The sequence below is a fragment of the Dromaius novaehollandiae genome, chromosome 2, assembly GCF_036370855.1.
Source record: "Dromaius novaehollandiae isolate bDroNov1 chromosome 2, bDroNov1.hap1, whole genome shotgun sequence".
Classification (NCBI taxonomy): domain Eukaryota; kingdom Metazoa; phylum Chordata; class Aves; order Casuariiformes; family Dromaiidae; genus Dromaius; species Dromaius novaehollandiae.
Window position 1 is genome coordinate 135,589,722 of NC_088099.1, and position 16,321 is coordinate 135,606,042.

The following is a 16,321-nucleotide window of genomic DNA, read 5'->3' on the forward strand; positions in this document are numbered from 1 at the left end:
TGAATGTATTAGAAGAAGTTTAAATGTGGTTAGGCCACCTACAGCGTGGTCTGCCCTTTCTCTTCCTGCTTTCTGAAAAAAAAAAAAAAAAAAAAACCCCAAAACTTTAACTCTTAGTTCTGTCAGTCCATCACCTTTCCTGAATCCTAAAAACACAACAAGCAAAAAGGTTAGTCAGTAGGACTTTAAGTCAAGAACAGCAGTAACTCTATAGGATGGTTTTGCTGGATGGTAGCATTCCTCTGTATGGAGAGACAGATGGGGAGGATATGCAAGAATCTTGTCTAGGAAATTGCTGTGACTCATAAATTTGGACTCAAAGTGACAAATTTTCTGATGGATTTCAAAACAGTGAGAAAAACTTGTGTCAAACTGAGATGATATCACATCTCAGTGTGAAGTCCAATGGCAGCTGGAATTATTGACCACCTAACTTACACTGAACTCCTACACTGTTATTGAACAACAGCATCAAAACCACCATGTATAGCAAAAGTGAGAAAAAAATGTAACTGTTCGAGGATGGAGTTGTGCCAATTTAAAGACCGATGAAATTTTTCTTTATTTGTACTATCTTGTTCACAGTTCCACCTTAAGGGCTTAGTCATGCTCAAAAGCGAGCACTTGAGAAAGTTGTAAGAGCTGCTCGTGTACAGAGCACCACCATTTCCCTTTTTCTTTTTTTGGAAACTGTGAGATCACCAACTGATTGCAGAGGTGAGGCTTATGAGTGCAGGTAACAGAGGCTTTTTTTGTCAGATGATCCAGCTCTCTGAAAAATACTCTTCATAAGGCACCTGAGGGACTACAACTCACTTGACTTTCAGAAGCCAGCGTCACCTCCACAGTTGCCAGCCAGCCAGTTGCCGTCTCCTGCAACTTCGTATTTTTTTTCAAGTAAGAACCAGGAAGTAGAAGGAAGATAAAGATTTTTTAAAAGTACACGTAAGCAGAGAGAGCTAAATCACACCATATTGATGAAGATGGTGGGGGTCTTTGGGCAGACCACACAGCAGTGGAGGACATGTGTTGCAGGGGCTTCTCAGGGAGCCAGACCCACAGAGCAGTGAACCTGGCTTCTCCTCCTCCTCCTCATCTAGCCGGGTTCCCACACAGCTCACAAACCTCAGCCAAAATCCATGATGTACTTAATCATCTCACTGTCATCTCAGTGACCCAGAAATAATTTTAAAGGGTAATTTCCAAACACCACCTTCCCCATGATTCACCCTTCCTCTGGCCTTGTTGGCTCAGCAAGTCACCGGTCTCCCTTCAGGCACTTCCACTGTCGCCATTCAGACAAGGCGCCAGGAGCCTCCAAGCCCTCTGCTCAGTGACCGCGTCGCCTGCTCAGGCGAGCCATCCCCGTACAAGGCACATCAGTCATCCAAGATCGACTGACTTCTTGCTTCCCAGAGACAGCAAGAGGGGCATTGGCAGGTCCCTCCTCACACCCTGCCAGCTCCCCTCGTGACCGTGACCCCCTGGTGTAGCTCCCATGGCCCCTTTGCCTCATCTCAGAAGTATGTCCCTCCTTGCCTGCCAGCTCAGAGACCGCTCACCCAGAAAAAGTTTCCAAGGAAATGGTCCAGCTCCATGGATGCGAAATAAACATTAATATCTCACGCATCCAGGCACCACGTCCCGTTAGCCACTGCACAATGTGAAAGCTGGGGCTAAGCCTGGACAGCTTAGTGAACCAAAGGGGTGCTCAAGGCAGCGCTTACATGCTTTCATGCCAGGCTCAAAAGCCGGTGGTTCATCCGAATCCTAGTGCCCCACGTACCTCCACACAAGCGTGCCTCCCTTCCTTATAAAGTAGAGCAGACTGCTGAAGCATCCACTTCCCTTTTTCTTTACAGTGGACTATAAAGACCCTGCATGTTATATTCTCCTTGTACTCTCCAGAGTCTGCTAATAAAAATCTGTGTCGCTCACAGCACACGTTTGGGAGAATATGGCTCCGTAGTGTGGTTTTCACACCCATATATTGGTAAAATGCAAAACACACCAGAAGTATGGGTAGGGAAACATGGCTATAGCTATCTCTGAAGGCAGAATGCATTTTCAAAATCGCACCAGTGATCAGATTTTAACATGAAATTAGCTGCCTTCAAAGGCCTAGTATCTGCACTCAGCTGCGGCAAGAAACTCCTCAGAGACTTCACTGGAATCTTAACTGAGGGACAGCGTTATCAGAAAGTCTGCAAATATCCAGCCCTGAAAAAAATGATCTATGTGCTTGTTCTTCAAAATGGTAGGATTCAGTCCCCTATAAATTTGGAGGTGGGGGGAAGGAGTTATACCAGCTTCAAAAGAAAAAAGCCGTATTTTTATTCAGAACCGATTTGTGGCTTAGCTGTTCCTGCAGCTCCCCATCTTTACACTCTAGAATAAATTTGTTTTAATAATTTTAGATTGCCTATTTACAGCATTGCTCCATGCAGCATTTAAGGCCTCATTCATTTCCCATTAGCACATTTTAGTTAAAATTAACACATAATCATTTTCAATGATCGGGCTTTCAATATGTTTGTAAACAAAAATTAATCTTGAATGTAATACAAGGAAAAGCTTCGGAATTGTTAGAAAGCAGCCTGACAGAGCTAATGGCTAAAAACACACTTCTCACACTTTTTTAAACTCAAGAACCTTCAGACTGCTGGTCGCACCCGGTGTTCCTCAGGATGGCTTCCTCCGATACAGGATTGACACAATTCCCCCAAATGCCTTTGGCAATGTGACGAATTAAGGGAAACAGAAGACTTCAAGAACTAGTTCAATACTCCAGGAGGAGAGAGAGGGGGCAGTGAGTGCCAAGCGAAACAAGCATGAGCAATAATCTCAGCATCCTCTGAACAAGACACAAATCTCTCTTCATACACCCGGATATCCTCACCTATACGCGAAACTACCAACCACCAAAGCCTCCGTTCTAATAGCTGGGGCTCCTTATTGACAGAGAAATGGGAGCAACATTATTGTCATTTTCACTTCTGGGGGCTTCAATACCATAAGTAATAGCAAACTTAAATACAGGTACAGGAGAGATTTAGCCAGAGCCAAAAGAAAAGACCAGGAAAAAACTGAAAGTGGAAAGAGAAGCCCGAGGTGCAGGACAAAGAGGATCCCTCGGGTCTCCACAGCCTGGGGACCCGTGCCCTTGGCCCGTACCCACTTGCGGCACCCACACGGCCAGCAAGGTCCGCGCAGCAACGCCAAGGAGCAACTTAGTCTCCAAACACATGCAGCTAAAAACCAGCTCAGGGCACCCTTCAGCCTAAATGTCCATTAGCTGTTGCTCGGACCAGGGCAGATGCTACACTGCATAGAAGAGCTTTTGGACCACAAAGTTCCTGTCAGAACTGTGAGTGCTCCTTTCTTCCAGGAGATCATGATTTTTTTCCACTGCTCACATTGGTTCTGAGCCCATGGTCATGTAGAGAGCTTCCCAGGGGATGGCACAACCTCTCCTCTTTTGGTGCTGGTTGTTAGTTTTAGGTGACTGCAGAGGTGCTTCCTTACAAGGAACATACTTAGGCAACTAAAAGGAAGCCACCTGAATGAATTATAAAGCACAGCTAGGCAAGACTGCATAGAGCTGACTACGTAATATGTACATTTGTGGGAGCTATAAACACTACTAAGTTCCTGACAAAGAGGCAGTTTGCCAGATCAGTTTCCCTGGAAAAAAAGAGTCTAGCAAGCTAAAGCATAAATAACGCCCTAACACACCTTGTCAGTTTAATACTCTGGTAATCTTACATTGCTGCACATAAAATATGAAGAAAGCTACAGATGACCAAAAGAAGTTCAGCTAGCTTTAAATACAGAAGGCCAGGTACTGTTGCGAGGAGCGAATCTTACGCTTAAAGAGGTTGTGATTCCTAGAAGAGCAGGCAGCTCGGAAGGCGCGGTCTCAGCCTCCTCATCCTCAGAACCGCGGAGCGACACCAGAGCGGTATCAGGCCCTGCCTAGCTCCACCCAGAGCCCCGCTCCCCATTTTCCCATGCAGACACCTGGCGGGGGGCTTTGTCAAGCTCTCTTCTGTGTCCCTCAGCATGACACACACTGTTCATCTTCCATACGGGTCAATACTGACATTAATTGTGTATACAGTTTGAGCCCTTGAACCTACTCTCAAGTCTCTGCAGGATCAGGACTGAATATTACATAAAAGCCATCTCATTCACAAAGTCCTAAATTCAATTCGTGTTCAAGCACAGAGGCAGAGCACACCAGTGATCCTGAGCGCAGCATTGCTCTTCATCCAAAATTCCCTTCCCAAGTCCTGTCATGGTTAATACTTAGAATATCTGTAACTTTGAGTTAGTTACGCAGCAAGTTTAGAAAATCCTGTTCACTATAATGAAACAAATAATCTGGAAATGATACTTCATAATGCCTTTCAAAATCTTCAGTATATTATCCGGTAGTACTTACACTCCCTGATGCTTAAAGGGCACGACCAGCACTGAGCCGCGCTGTACACTGCACTAACACAGAGCGAAAGACCGTCCCTGTCCAAAAGGGTGGGCCAGAGGTTTCAAACTCCAGCTGGAAGTTTAGAACAACGTACTGAATTCAGCTTTCCAATGAAAGGATCCTGACAAAACAAAACAGAAACTCCTGAGAATTTCTTTCCACCTGTCAGACAAGAAACTCCGAAAGCAATTTCAGCTGTTGCTTTACTGAGCTGCCCCGCTGGACGAATTTCTCAAACCAGCACCTATCTCCCACGATTTTATTTGGACATTTTAACTCCCGATACAGCCTTACGCAAACTCTAAACTCCGGGCTGTTCAGACAACACTACACGCATTTGCGAGGCTTTCGGTCTCCATCTAAGTCTTTCCTGGGAAAGCAATCAGACAGTCGGAAAGGACAACTTTGGCAAAGTATGAGGCCATCTGCCTTTTCCGTCGGCGTCTTCCATCAGCCAGCACATCCCTTCCGCCAAGCCCACGGTCCTGCTAGCGAACGGTTTTGATAGCAGCTACTTCAAAGTTTGATTTAGGAGTATTTCTTTGTGCATCACAGCTCTGTAAAATGCGTGCGCAGAGCAAGGAGCAGAAATAAGGCAAGCGACCCACACACGAGCAACTGCAGCAGCGGCACGGCCAGTTTCTGGCGGAGAAGCTCTCCGCTGCCCGCGAAGTTCCCCGCCGGCGGCAGCGCTGCCCCGGGCGACGCGAGGAGCCCGCAGCCGCGGTGCCCTGCGCTCGGCACCGGCACATTCCCTCGCTTTTTCTCCCCCCGCCCCTTCTCCCCCGTTTTCACTTCCCTCGCCGCCGGCCTCCCCAGGACTCCGGGCGAAGCCGCGACGCGCAGGCCGGTGCCGCCGGGAGCGGCGCCCGCTCCGGCCCCCTCGCAGCGCGGCGCGGCGCGGGGCAGCGCGGGGCGGCGCGGAGGCGGGTGCCGGGGGCGCCGCGGGCGCGGAGCGGCCCCGCCGCGCCGAGAGCCGGTGCCGGCGGGCGGCCGCCGCCCCGCGCCGCCCCGCGGGCGGGCCGCGGCCCCGCGCCGCCCCGCGGCTCCTCACCTCCAGACCTGCCCCAGCTGCAGGATGTGGACGAGCGACTGCAGGAGCCAGACGCAGCAGGCGCACGAGGCCGAGCCGCCGGCGTTGCTGCTGCTGCCGCTGCTGCTGTTGGTGGCGTTGCTCTTGCTGGCGGTGGACGCCTGCCGCTGCGGCGCGCCGGGGCGGGCGGCCGCGATGTCCCCGGCCGCCGAGGCGCTGCTCACCAGCAGCTTGCTCTCGGCGGCGGGGCAGTGCGCGGCGGCGGCGGCGGCGGCGGCGGCGGTGCTGTCCTCCGTGCTGAAGTCGTGCGCGAACCAGCGGAAGCTGAAGACCTGCACCGAGAGGGAGCCGAGCAGCACGAAGAAGAGCGTGAGCCCGAACCACCAGCGCTGGCCCCGCAGGTAGTAGTCGACCGCCAGCCAGATGTCGGTGCCCACGTCCGCGAAGTACACGGCCAGCGCGGCCAGGATCCAGAGGCAGTCCCACAGCGAGTAGCGCCGCTGCTCCCTGCCCAGCCGCAGGCACAGGGAGGACGAGCCGCCGCCCGAGCCGCGGGAGCCCCCGCCGCCGCCGCCGCCGTCCCCTCCGCGGCCGCCGCAGCAGCAGCGGCAGCCGCCGCCCGAGCCGTCCCCGCCGCCGCCGCCGCCGCCGCAGCACCCGCCCCCGGGCGCCTCGTCGTCGTCGCTGCCGCCGCCCGGGCCGCCGCCGCCGCCGGCCGGCAGCCCCGGGGCCAGGGCCGGCACCGAGCCCGAGTGCTCCGAGTTCTGCAGCGGCGTGAACGCCACCTCGCCGCCCTTCTTCCTCTTCAGCCGCCCGTCCGACTTCGCGGCCATGATGCCTCCCGCAGCCCCGCCGGAGAGCGAGCGGCGGCGGCGAGCGCCCCTTTATCCCGCGCCTCCCCCTGCTCCTCCTCCTCCGCCTCCGCCTCCCGCCCGCCGCAGCGCGCCCGCCGCTCCCCGCGCCCCTGCCCGCGCCCGCGCCGGGCTGCGCGCCCCGCCGCCGCCGCCTCCTGCCCCTGCTCCGCGGCGGCCGCGCCCGCGGCGGCCGCGCTCAGCCCCGCCGCCTCCGCGGGGCCGGCGCCGCCGGGGCCGCCGCCGCGCCCTGCCCGAGCCGGAGCAGGCAGGGCAGCGCGGCCCGAGAGCGCGGCCCGCCCCCGCCGCCGCCGCCCGGCTGAGTGACGCGGGCGGAGGATGACCTCATCCCTCCGCCGCCGCCGCGCCCCCGCCCCGCACCGGCGCTGGCGCAGGGCGGCGGAGGGGGCGCTCGGGCGCCGGGAGGGCGGCGGAGGGGGCGCCGCCCGGCCCCGCCGCGGAGCGCGGGAGCCGCTCGGCCGGCGAGGGGGCCCCGGGAGCAGGCGGGGTGCGGGCGGCTCCGCTGCCGCCCCCGGCGGCGCTGCGGTGGCGCCGGCGCGGCCCCGCGGTGAGCGCGCCCCGCCGCCGAGCGGGGATGTGGGGCGGCAGCGCCCCGGCTGCCCCCTGCGAGCGGCGCCGCGGAGCCGCTCCGCGCGGCGGCCGCCCCCGCGCCCGACGAGGGACGCGGCTCTCCGCTGCCGCGGCGGCGGGTGACACCCGCCCGCGCGGAGCCGCCGGCTCGGGCTCGGCCCCGGGCGCGGGGCTGAAGCGCCTGCAGGCGTGGGCGGCTGCGCGCCCCCCCGGTAACCCCCGTCCCGTGAGCAACGCTGCTTCGCTTCCCCGGACTTGGGGAGGTGCAAGCGAGAGGCGCAAGCCTCAGATCGCGCCGCGACTCGCACTTTCCCGGAGGGGTCTGGGGGGAGGCGGGGGGCGCCGCTTCACTCCGCCGCCCGGAGAAATCGCCTTTTCCCATGTAATCCACTGGGCAAAGCCCCGCGGCCCCCCGCCCAGCGCCGGCTGCCCGCGGCCCGTGGCCGCTCGTTGAAGCTCACCCAGGCGTCTCGGCAGCGGAGGTGCCCCGTCCGCGATTTTCAACTTAGGCGGCGAGCGGCTGAGGCCGGGCCGGGCCGGGCTGCGCGGGGCTCCGCGGCCGCGGCCCGCCGGGGGCTGCTCCCCGCCGCCCGCCCAGCTCCGCGGCCGCTGCCACCTGCCCGCCGACGGATGGCCCGCCACCATCTCCGTCCTCCTACAGATCCCAAATTTATGGGATGAACAACCGATTTACTTCCTCGTCACTTTTTTTTGCCTGTGGAATATTTTATAAGCATGCCCTCCCCCCCCCCCCTTAAAATAGAGCCGTGGAGCGTTTTAACCACGTTGCTAGAGAATCTTAATAAAAGTGCCAGTGAAACTGTGCGAGGACACTGGCCCTTTAAGATATGTGACTAAATATAGCCCCTTCAAATCAATTAATTAGAGAGTAGAGGTTATATAGACAGCTAAAAAAAGTGCCTTCCAGCTCTTAAATGTATACGGTAAGTATAATGTAGCCTTTTTGAAATTAGCTTTTGTAGATATGCACCCCAGATTTTAAGAAAAGACTACATGTGCATTACTGTATTGTTTAAGGCATGCTAAGCACACAAAAATCAGACTTGGGAAGCTGAAGAGCACACACAAACTTAATTTTGCTTGTTATTTTGCATGTTATTACTCATTCCAAGACAGTCTTTCATTATACAATCACATAATGGTTCTTAAATAATATGCATTTGCAATGCAGTCTTTGTTATGGTGGTATAGCTGTACTCTTATGTCTATTCCTTTTGTAACCCCGCATTAATTTAATTCTCATTATAGTCCATATGATCTTTATCGGCTTAGACTTTCTATGCAAATTGCTCCTTTCTCAAGAAATCATTTAATAATTCAGTCAGCACCTATATATAATACAATATATTCACTTAGGATTTCCTTGTCAGGAGAGAAGGTGCTCAACAATGAAGCTAATTTAGCTGCAAGTATGGTGGTTTATATATACCAAGTTTCCAATATTCTATTTATAGTTACATATTTAATAACATGGTTTAGTGTGCACATTAAGTTACTTTAATTGACTCTGACACATACAGGACTAAAGGATGCTACAGGTTTATAATGGAGATTGTAGTGTGGTACATGATGGGCAGGTGAGGCGGAGGGACAACTATGCTCCTAGTGCTGCAATCCTAATCTGAAAAGCTTCATGGGGGGGGGGGGGGGGGCGCAACGATTTGGTGGTGTCAGATCTGAACCTGACTGGGATGGAGGGATGGATCACTCTGACGGAGGGAAAGAAAGGGAATAGATCAAGGTCCCAGACACTAAAAGGGCAGAAGGTAACCACTGAGCAACACGGTAGATATGTAGGAGTGTAAATGGTGTCAATCTAGCTGTGCTGCCATCATCTGCGGAGGCCGTGGCAGCCCATCTGCCTACCTAGAGCCCTCCAGCTGCTAGACAGCATGAAGGAGGTAGCTGCTGGGGCCAAGCGTCCCTGGCATCCTCCCTGTGCCCCAGGTCTGGGGCTGATTTTCCATGATATTTACTTGCAGCAACTTCAGTCAGAGACAGAATTTGACCCAAAGAGATTGATCCATAGCCCTGGAAGTCTCCAATTCACCAGAGCACTTGACATCAGAGCCATGAAGTTGGAGGGTGCCACTTTATTGTGACTGGGAGGCGGTTACACGTCCTCATTCTTTTCCTCTTTTCTCTTATCTGCTCTGCTCTTCTTCCCTCTCCTTACTTCTTTCTTTTGTTTTATTCTTTCTAGTACTCAGCTACTGTTGCATTTGTCAGTGGGATAATACTCTTTCCCACAAACTTTTGTGTTTCTGTTAAATGAACGCAGTGCAATAGATGACCATTAAAAGCTACACTAAATCTAAGGCCCTTTGATACTGCCAGAGGAGCGCCTTCCTTTTCATTTTCTCACTTAAAAGGTAATAAATGGAAAGGATCCCAAATAATATGTAAGTGTTAAAGAAATCACTTGCAAGAAGCAGAACCAGATATCCTCTTTGTTATACTGGCATAGCTGTTACGGAGGTGTATCAGGGCCAGAAGAGTTTGTATATACAGAGTGTGTACAAACCACACACCAGCATGCATTCAGCAAGCCCAGGTTTCTGCTAAAGCCCCCAAATATTAATTACAAAATATAGTTGAAGGGCAAAAATGTATTTGCAGATATCAATGCAAATTTCATAACCTAAAGCACAGACACATCCATTTCCCGTGCAAAGCTATTTTTTTCTCTGAAGAATATTTTATTCTCGGCTTCTTTTTTCTCCATCTCTCTTTAATGAAAGCATTTTTATGGGTACCACAAGTACCACTTTTACTTTGTTCTGAATTATAACTGCTGTTTGCTCTTTCCTCCCACCCCACATTTTACAAATTACCTTTGTCTACCTTAGGAAGACTTTTTTGACTTTTTTTTTTTTTTTTTTTTTTGGCACTCTAGTCTTTCAGCTTTTCATTGTAGGCCATTATCAACTCAAACCTAAATGTCCAGGAAATACGCGTTTGGCCTCCAACTCTCTTATCTTTGCTTGACAGTATATTTTAGCTTTGTCAGATTCCCAACCATGATCTTTCTCACAATCTTCTTTAGCTAAATAACATAGATGGCTCTATCAAAATATACTCAAGCTCCTGTCTGTAGCTCCCTCATTTTGCCATTAGATTATCTTTATACTCTACAAGTGTAATCAATTTTTCCATTTGTTGTTTTCCAAACAATCACCAAATCTATTTTCTTTTATTTGGCAATATTTTCACAATTGCAACTTGGTTCTTTAAGGATGTTTCTTCATTTTCCTCTAGCTCATAGTCACTGAACCATCAGAATGAGTTCATTTTCCCTAGCTCTGACTCCCTATGGTACTATTTCTGCACAAAAGTCTGCATCTCTTACCATACCTAGTCTTTTGGGGAGCAGTTTTAGCAGGTCTGAGCTGGGGGGGTGATATGCAGAGCTTTGCTGTCCTGGCAAAACCTGGCATGAGCCGATTCCTCTTGCCGAGTGGAAGTTCCTGAGCAGACCCCATTAGAAATAAATTAAGTCCTAAGCCATAAAGAGTTCTTTGGTGACTTCTTCCACAAGACCTGGTGAATCTGCTGGCAGATTTAACTTCCTTTTCCTTCCTTTTCCTTCCTTCCTTCTTTCCTTCCTTCCTTCCATCCATCCCTCCTTCCTTTCATCTTTCCTTCCTTCCTACCTACCCGCCTAAATATACCTTCAAGATTTTTGCTTTATTTCTCTCCCAAAGGCACCCAATGCCTTCTCCTGCACTGTCTTTCTGTCTGGCTGTGGAGTGATATAAAGTTGGGGCAACCTGATGGAGAATCTGAAGAACATTTATTTTCTTTTCTCCTTACCTTTGACATAGCCTCAGTAGCATGATTCCCTGCCTCTTGCTTTAATTAGCATCCCACGTTAAAACAGAGCCCCTCATACAAACACTCATGTCTGAATTTGTTTGAAAGTCACAACTGAAAATTATTTTATGAAATGTTCACAGGCTTCAGATGTTTTCAACAGATTAATGTTTAAGCTATACACACAGTAGGCGCCAGTAGGAGTTATGGTACAGAATATATGTTTAACATTTACACAATAAGGTATTTAATTACCTTCTTGCCCAAATATCTTCACTCACAACAGGCACGTGCCAATGTATGCTCTGATAACTTAGCTACTTCACTGAAAAGGGAGGCAGTATTTCATTTCAATTAAGCCAGTATTTCATCAAATTCAGACAAGAACAAATCCGAAAACAATTTACACAAATATTTTCATTACCAACATTTGTAAATTGTTAATATTAAATATTAAAATATTGTATATTTTTAAACATACTGAATATAAACAACTATTGTTTGCTTACTATAGCTTGAGGTAATTTTATTCCTAGTCCCACATGCAGATGCACACATAAAAATATTTTTGAACTATACACTTGCATTTAAAATTGAGAAAAGATGCACGAATAAACTATTCCCATATGTTAGTCCGCTTTTACATTGCAAAGAATACTCCGAAATATATGACCTGGTTTCAGGAATTAATTTGTGTTATAACATCCTGATACCAACATATGTATTTCGTGGGCATAAATCTGTTTTCTGTAGCATGTGTAGGTTCATGTGAAGATGCAGACACACATGCACCCACCACAGGAGATCTGCAGGGTAGAAATACAATGTATCTTAGCTCCTAGGCACACACCTAACTTTAAGTAATCTAGAAATCAAGCTTAAACCACTGGGGCTGTTCATATGCTTACAATTTTGGCACATACTTACATTTCTTGGTGATTTGGGCTAGGGTTCCTTGTATATTTGCAGAAAGTCTAAAGATTAGATGCATGTGAATGCATTCAGCTAAATAATAAATGATTTTTTTTGCTCCCAACACACTGTCCTGCCTATGGAGAGGCTGGGAGGCTGTTGGCACTGGTGATGCCTCCACAGGAGGACAGAGATGTAGCACTGGAAAGCAGAGGCTGCCTGGGCTGCCAGGCATTTGGCCCCCGTGGGAGCGCTGGGAGGAGAAGAGAGGTGACTGCTCAGCTGGAAGAGGCAAGGCTGTACAGGAGAGAAGGGTTCACCCGCTGCTGCCTTTCCCTTGCCTTCCTCCAAATAAATGAATTCTAGATTTATGTGGCCAGAATGATTGCAAACAGCCCTGCTTGGATGACAGCATACTGAAGTATGAAATGATTTTTTTCAGCATTTTTAAAAAGTTTAACTCGAGATTTCTTAAATTTGCATGTATTACTTAGAAACGTATGTCAGTGTTGCTTCATATTAGGTATTTACATATATACTCAAAGACGGACATAAATATATAACCAATGATAGTAAAAGAGAGAGACACATGGGAAGACATCATGGGAAGCAAGTTTGCCCCCAAGCTTTGTACAAAGCTTACAACTCTTTCACTGCCTTTGGGCATTCAGAAACCAATGAACAACAAAGCAAATCATATTTTATGATAGATGAGAATGGCATTTATGGTGTGTCTAAGAGGGCGTTAACATGACCTGTGACACTATTCAAGAGATACTAAGAATTTTCCAAAGTTCAAAGAAGAAAGGTGGAAAGATTCCCATTTTCTTTCCCGTTTGCTTCACCTGTTTAAAAAGAATGGATGCCAAGCCACAGAAGTGTACAAGGAAGATCCAGCTGTAGCACAGAAAGTCAAGACACTTCTTTGCATCGGTGTTCAGTATGGAGGAGTTTATGGACTTTTCCAGACTACTGCTTTTCTTTATGGGGAAGGAGTCTGAAGGCTCATTTTAATTGATGTGTGAGCAGAGGATGTTTGTATTTGTAAACACAAATACGAATACTAATGACTCACCAGGACTAGAGGGTATTCATCCAAGACTCCTAAAGGAACTCAAAGGAGCACTTGATATTTCCTTTTTTGGATTTTCATTCCCTGTCTACACAACAGACAACCTACAGGATAGATAGACACAATATAACTGCTCACATATACTTAAGAGGAGGAACTCCTTTCTTTTGCATGATGAGTTTCAGCTACGTAGTACTCAGAATTGCTGTGAGCATATTAAATGGTCCAATGAGCCAGTCAGAACATGGTTATATTTTTTCAAATCCTTAACACTAGTAGCAAAGGAAACTGAGACACTCCTAGGGCTAAAATGGACAGAAATATGTCTGTAAGATCAATTAAAAATATATAAAAACACACCGAGTAAAGTGGTAAGGAAAGATAAATTTAACTAATAGCTGACTCTTACTGGACACTTTCAGTCTCTTTTATGTTTAAGTTTTATGAGTAATATTTTCTATTTTTCTTGCTGAGTATTCAGTGGCTTTGTTTTGTGCTTTTCTAATGTTTAGCTCCGTATTTCCTGAAACTAAAAAAGCTAATGAGAGGCTTTTTTATTGTTTGAGTTACAATTTTCTGCAAGATTCATGTATATGAATCATGTTTTCTGCTTTGGAATTCCTCAGAACTTGAACCCAATCCCACTGAAGTGTCTGAATCAGAGACAAGGAGCCTCTCACAGTATTGCCTCCAGCTGGTCCCTAAATGTGACAAGATTTCAGGCTTTTAGAGTCTCATCATTAGCATAAGTAGGAGTCCTAACTTCTCGGGTTTTTTTAAAGGACAAGAAGCTTTTTCTTTTGCAAGTGATTCTAACAGAGTGTCTAGGAATTCATCTTTCAAAAGTCTTGCTGAGATAATTAACAAAATCTCATTCTCATGAGTGACGCAGGACTTAGAGCCATCACATCAAAGTGACTTAACACTACTGAGTCTAAAATGTCCTCCAATTTGCCACCCCAATTTTTTGGTGCCTATGTTTCTGCCATTAAGGCAGAATGTTTGGAAATGCCACTTGGGGATATTCACCTAGACAGTGTTTACCTTGTGCCTGAAATGATTCATAGTAGGCTTTTCTCTTGGTATTTGTGGTGTAGGACCTATTCATTTCTTACCTGATAACTCAGTGGTTAGTGCACTTACAAAAGAAATGTGGGTGTTAAAAAGCCAAGTACTTCAGGACCCAGCTCTAGCTTGAGACTTTATCTGTAGAGCAGAATTGAATGTTGCTACTTCAAGGATAAGAACAGGAGAACTGCATGATCCTATAGAAACTGCCATCTCTTACAGATCTAAAAGGAAATGATGCAGCAGGGGGAAGGCAGCAGCAGTTGAACCCTTCTCTACAACCTTGCCTCTTCCAGCTGATCAGTCATCTCTTTGCTCCTCCCAGTGCTCCCATGGGGGCCAAATGCCCGGGTTTCTTGTCAGCCCAGGCAGTCTCTGCTTTCCAGTGCTACATCTCTGTTCTTCTGTGGAGGCATCACTCTCCATAGGCAGGGCAATGTGCTGGGAGCAAAAGAACCAAGGCAGCTGCCCTGTGCAGCAGCAACAGAGTACTGGCTTCTACCACACAAGGTGGTAACTCCATGATGTCGCTTTCGCCAGCTGTTTTGTCAGAAAGTTGTCCTGCTTGCAAAGGACACAGATTAAGTGATTTCTGCGCCAAACACGCCAGATGTATACTACGTGGAAGAAGCAAGTTTTGGGTTTGGCCACACAAGCTAAATGTGCTAACTGGCATGTCTTCCAAGCAAGACCTGATTGGAAGATCCCTATGGTATTTAAAGCTTTTTTTATCAAAGTATAATCCCTTGGAAATATATCCTAAAAGCACCCATAATGCTCTTGGAACGAAGCCCTCTGCTGTGGTGGTATTGCTGTAATAAAAGGGTTGAGCAGTTTACAAGGATCTGGATCCAGAGAAGTGAGTCCAATACCAGATTTGTGCACTGTGCAGGTAGAGGAAGTAATTTGCAAACAAGGAAGCTGGCTGCTGGAAGAGAGTATTCACTGTTAGTAATGAAAAACAGATTAGGAAGGCATTATTTACACTTGATAAATCAGAAATGGCATCAAAGAGTGCTAGTATTACAAACTATTAATGAAAGACATAATAATGAAACAAATCACATAATAGATCACAACAAAGTGATTCAGTGTAATGAATACTGATACTAAGTAAGTGAACTGTGCACTCTGGGGATACAATTTCAAATCCATTCCAATGTGCATGGTAGCAGTGTAAGCAAAACTAACACTTTTAGAAGAAATTGACTCTGTTACATTGCTCAGTCAGATCACATCCACATCATACACTAGCTCTCCTCTTCGATGACGTATTAAGTAGATAAAAACGAAATTACTTGCCAAGACCCATTATATTTGTTTATTATTTTTCGTGTCAAAGTAACAATCAAAATCTCATCTCCCATGCAGATATCAGCCCACATAACATTTCAAAGAATAATGTGAGAAAACAAACATTGAACATATTGAAATGACAGCCAGACAATGTTTCATCAGCATGGATTAGAAAATCATTTAATTCTTATAATTATAGAAAAACATACTGTAAGAACTGCTGGTACAGAACATGAAGGAGAACATACTCTAAAATTCAGAACTCCATACAGATTTTAAAGTTTAGAAGTACGAAAGCTACAGCTTTTGATTAAACAGAGGGATGCCCTACATAGCTTATATAAAGTATTTGTATTCTAATGACACGCATGAAACTCCAGCTGGTGTACAACTCCTGATTTCTTTTCAGACTCATCTGTATCCTAAACACTTCCTGGGTCAACTCTAGCAATTTCAAAGCTGACCAAGCCAAACATCGATATACTTATAAGACATTTGTGAATTTATAGCTAAATATGTCTGCGTTTTCGCAAAGAACTGTAAATTTTTAAAGTAAAGGAATTGACACATGCAGCACTAGGATGCCAGTCGGATGCCTAAGAAAGGGCTCTGCAAAAGTCAGCAAGCTGAGCAGGAAATAGCCAGTAAGCTATTGCAATATTACTGATGAAAGATGATGGAAATTTTCTTTGGAAGTCTCTAAAGGTTCTTAGTTGTGGCTCCAGCTGGAACATATTCTTCTACAAGATTTAGTATGAAAAGTCAGTGGGAAGCTTACTGACATAGGGTGAACCCCTGAGCACAAATTCTTTATTCCTTTGGGTTACATACCTGGATACATAGAAAAAGGAAGTAATACATGGTAAGGCTGAAGAGTTGTGTACTTTTTTTGGAAAATGATCTTGAGAAAATACAAATTTTAATACATTTTCAAACTGAAACAGATTTATCAATTTAATAAATATTGACAAATTTGACCCAAGAGCTAATTATAAATTACGCACAAATTACCGAAACAAAAATGTTTATGATATTACATACATCTACTCTTATGAATGCTCAGATCAAGTCTACAGAGAAAATGTTACAGATTTAAATTTCTGCTTTCTAAATTTCAGTCATGCAAAGTTGTTGAGCATCTCTAATAGGATTGGAATGCTGTGTTCATATTAGACATG

At 47.4% G+C, this 16,321-nt stretch overlaps 1 protein-coding gene across 2 annotated transcripts in view; it reads right to left on the reverse strand.

The window, feature by feature from the left end:
• XKR4 (XK related 4) overlaps positions 1-6,428 on the reverse strand; it is a 232,674-nt gene extending 226,246 nt beyond the window's left edge. For both annotated transcript variants that reach the window (XR_010387969.1, XM_064507530.1), the window contains exon 1: positions 5,541-6,428. Coding sequence is in view for 1 of the 2 variants with exons in the window: in XM_064507530.1 (XP_064363600.1) it covers positions 5,541-6,352 (812 nt within the window). In the remaining variant the exon portion in view is untranslated. The remainder of the gene's footprint in view (positions 1-5,540) is intronic.
• Between the last annotated feature and the right edge of the window lie 9,893 nt (positions 6,429-16,321).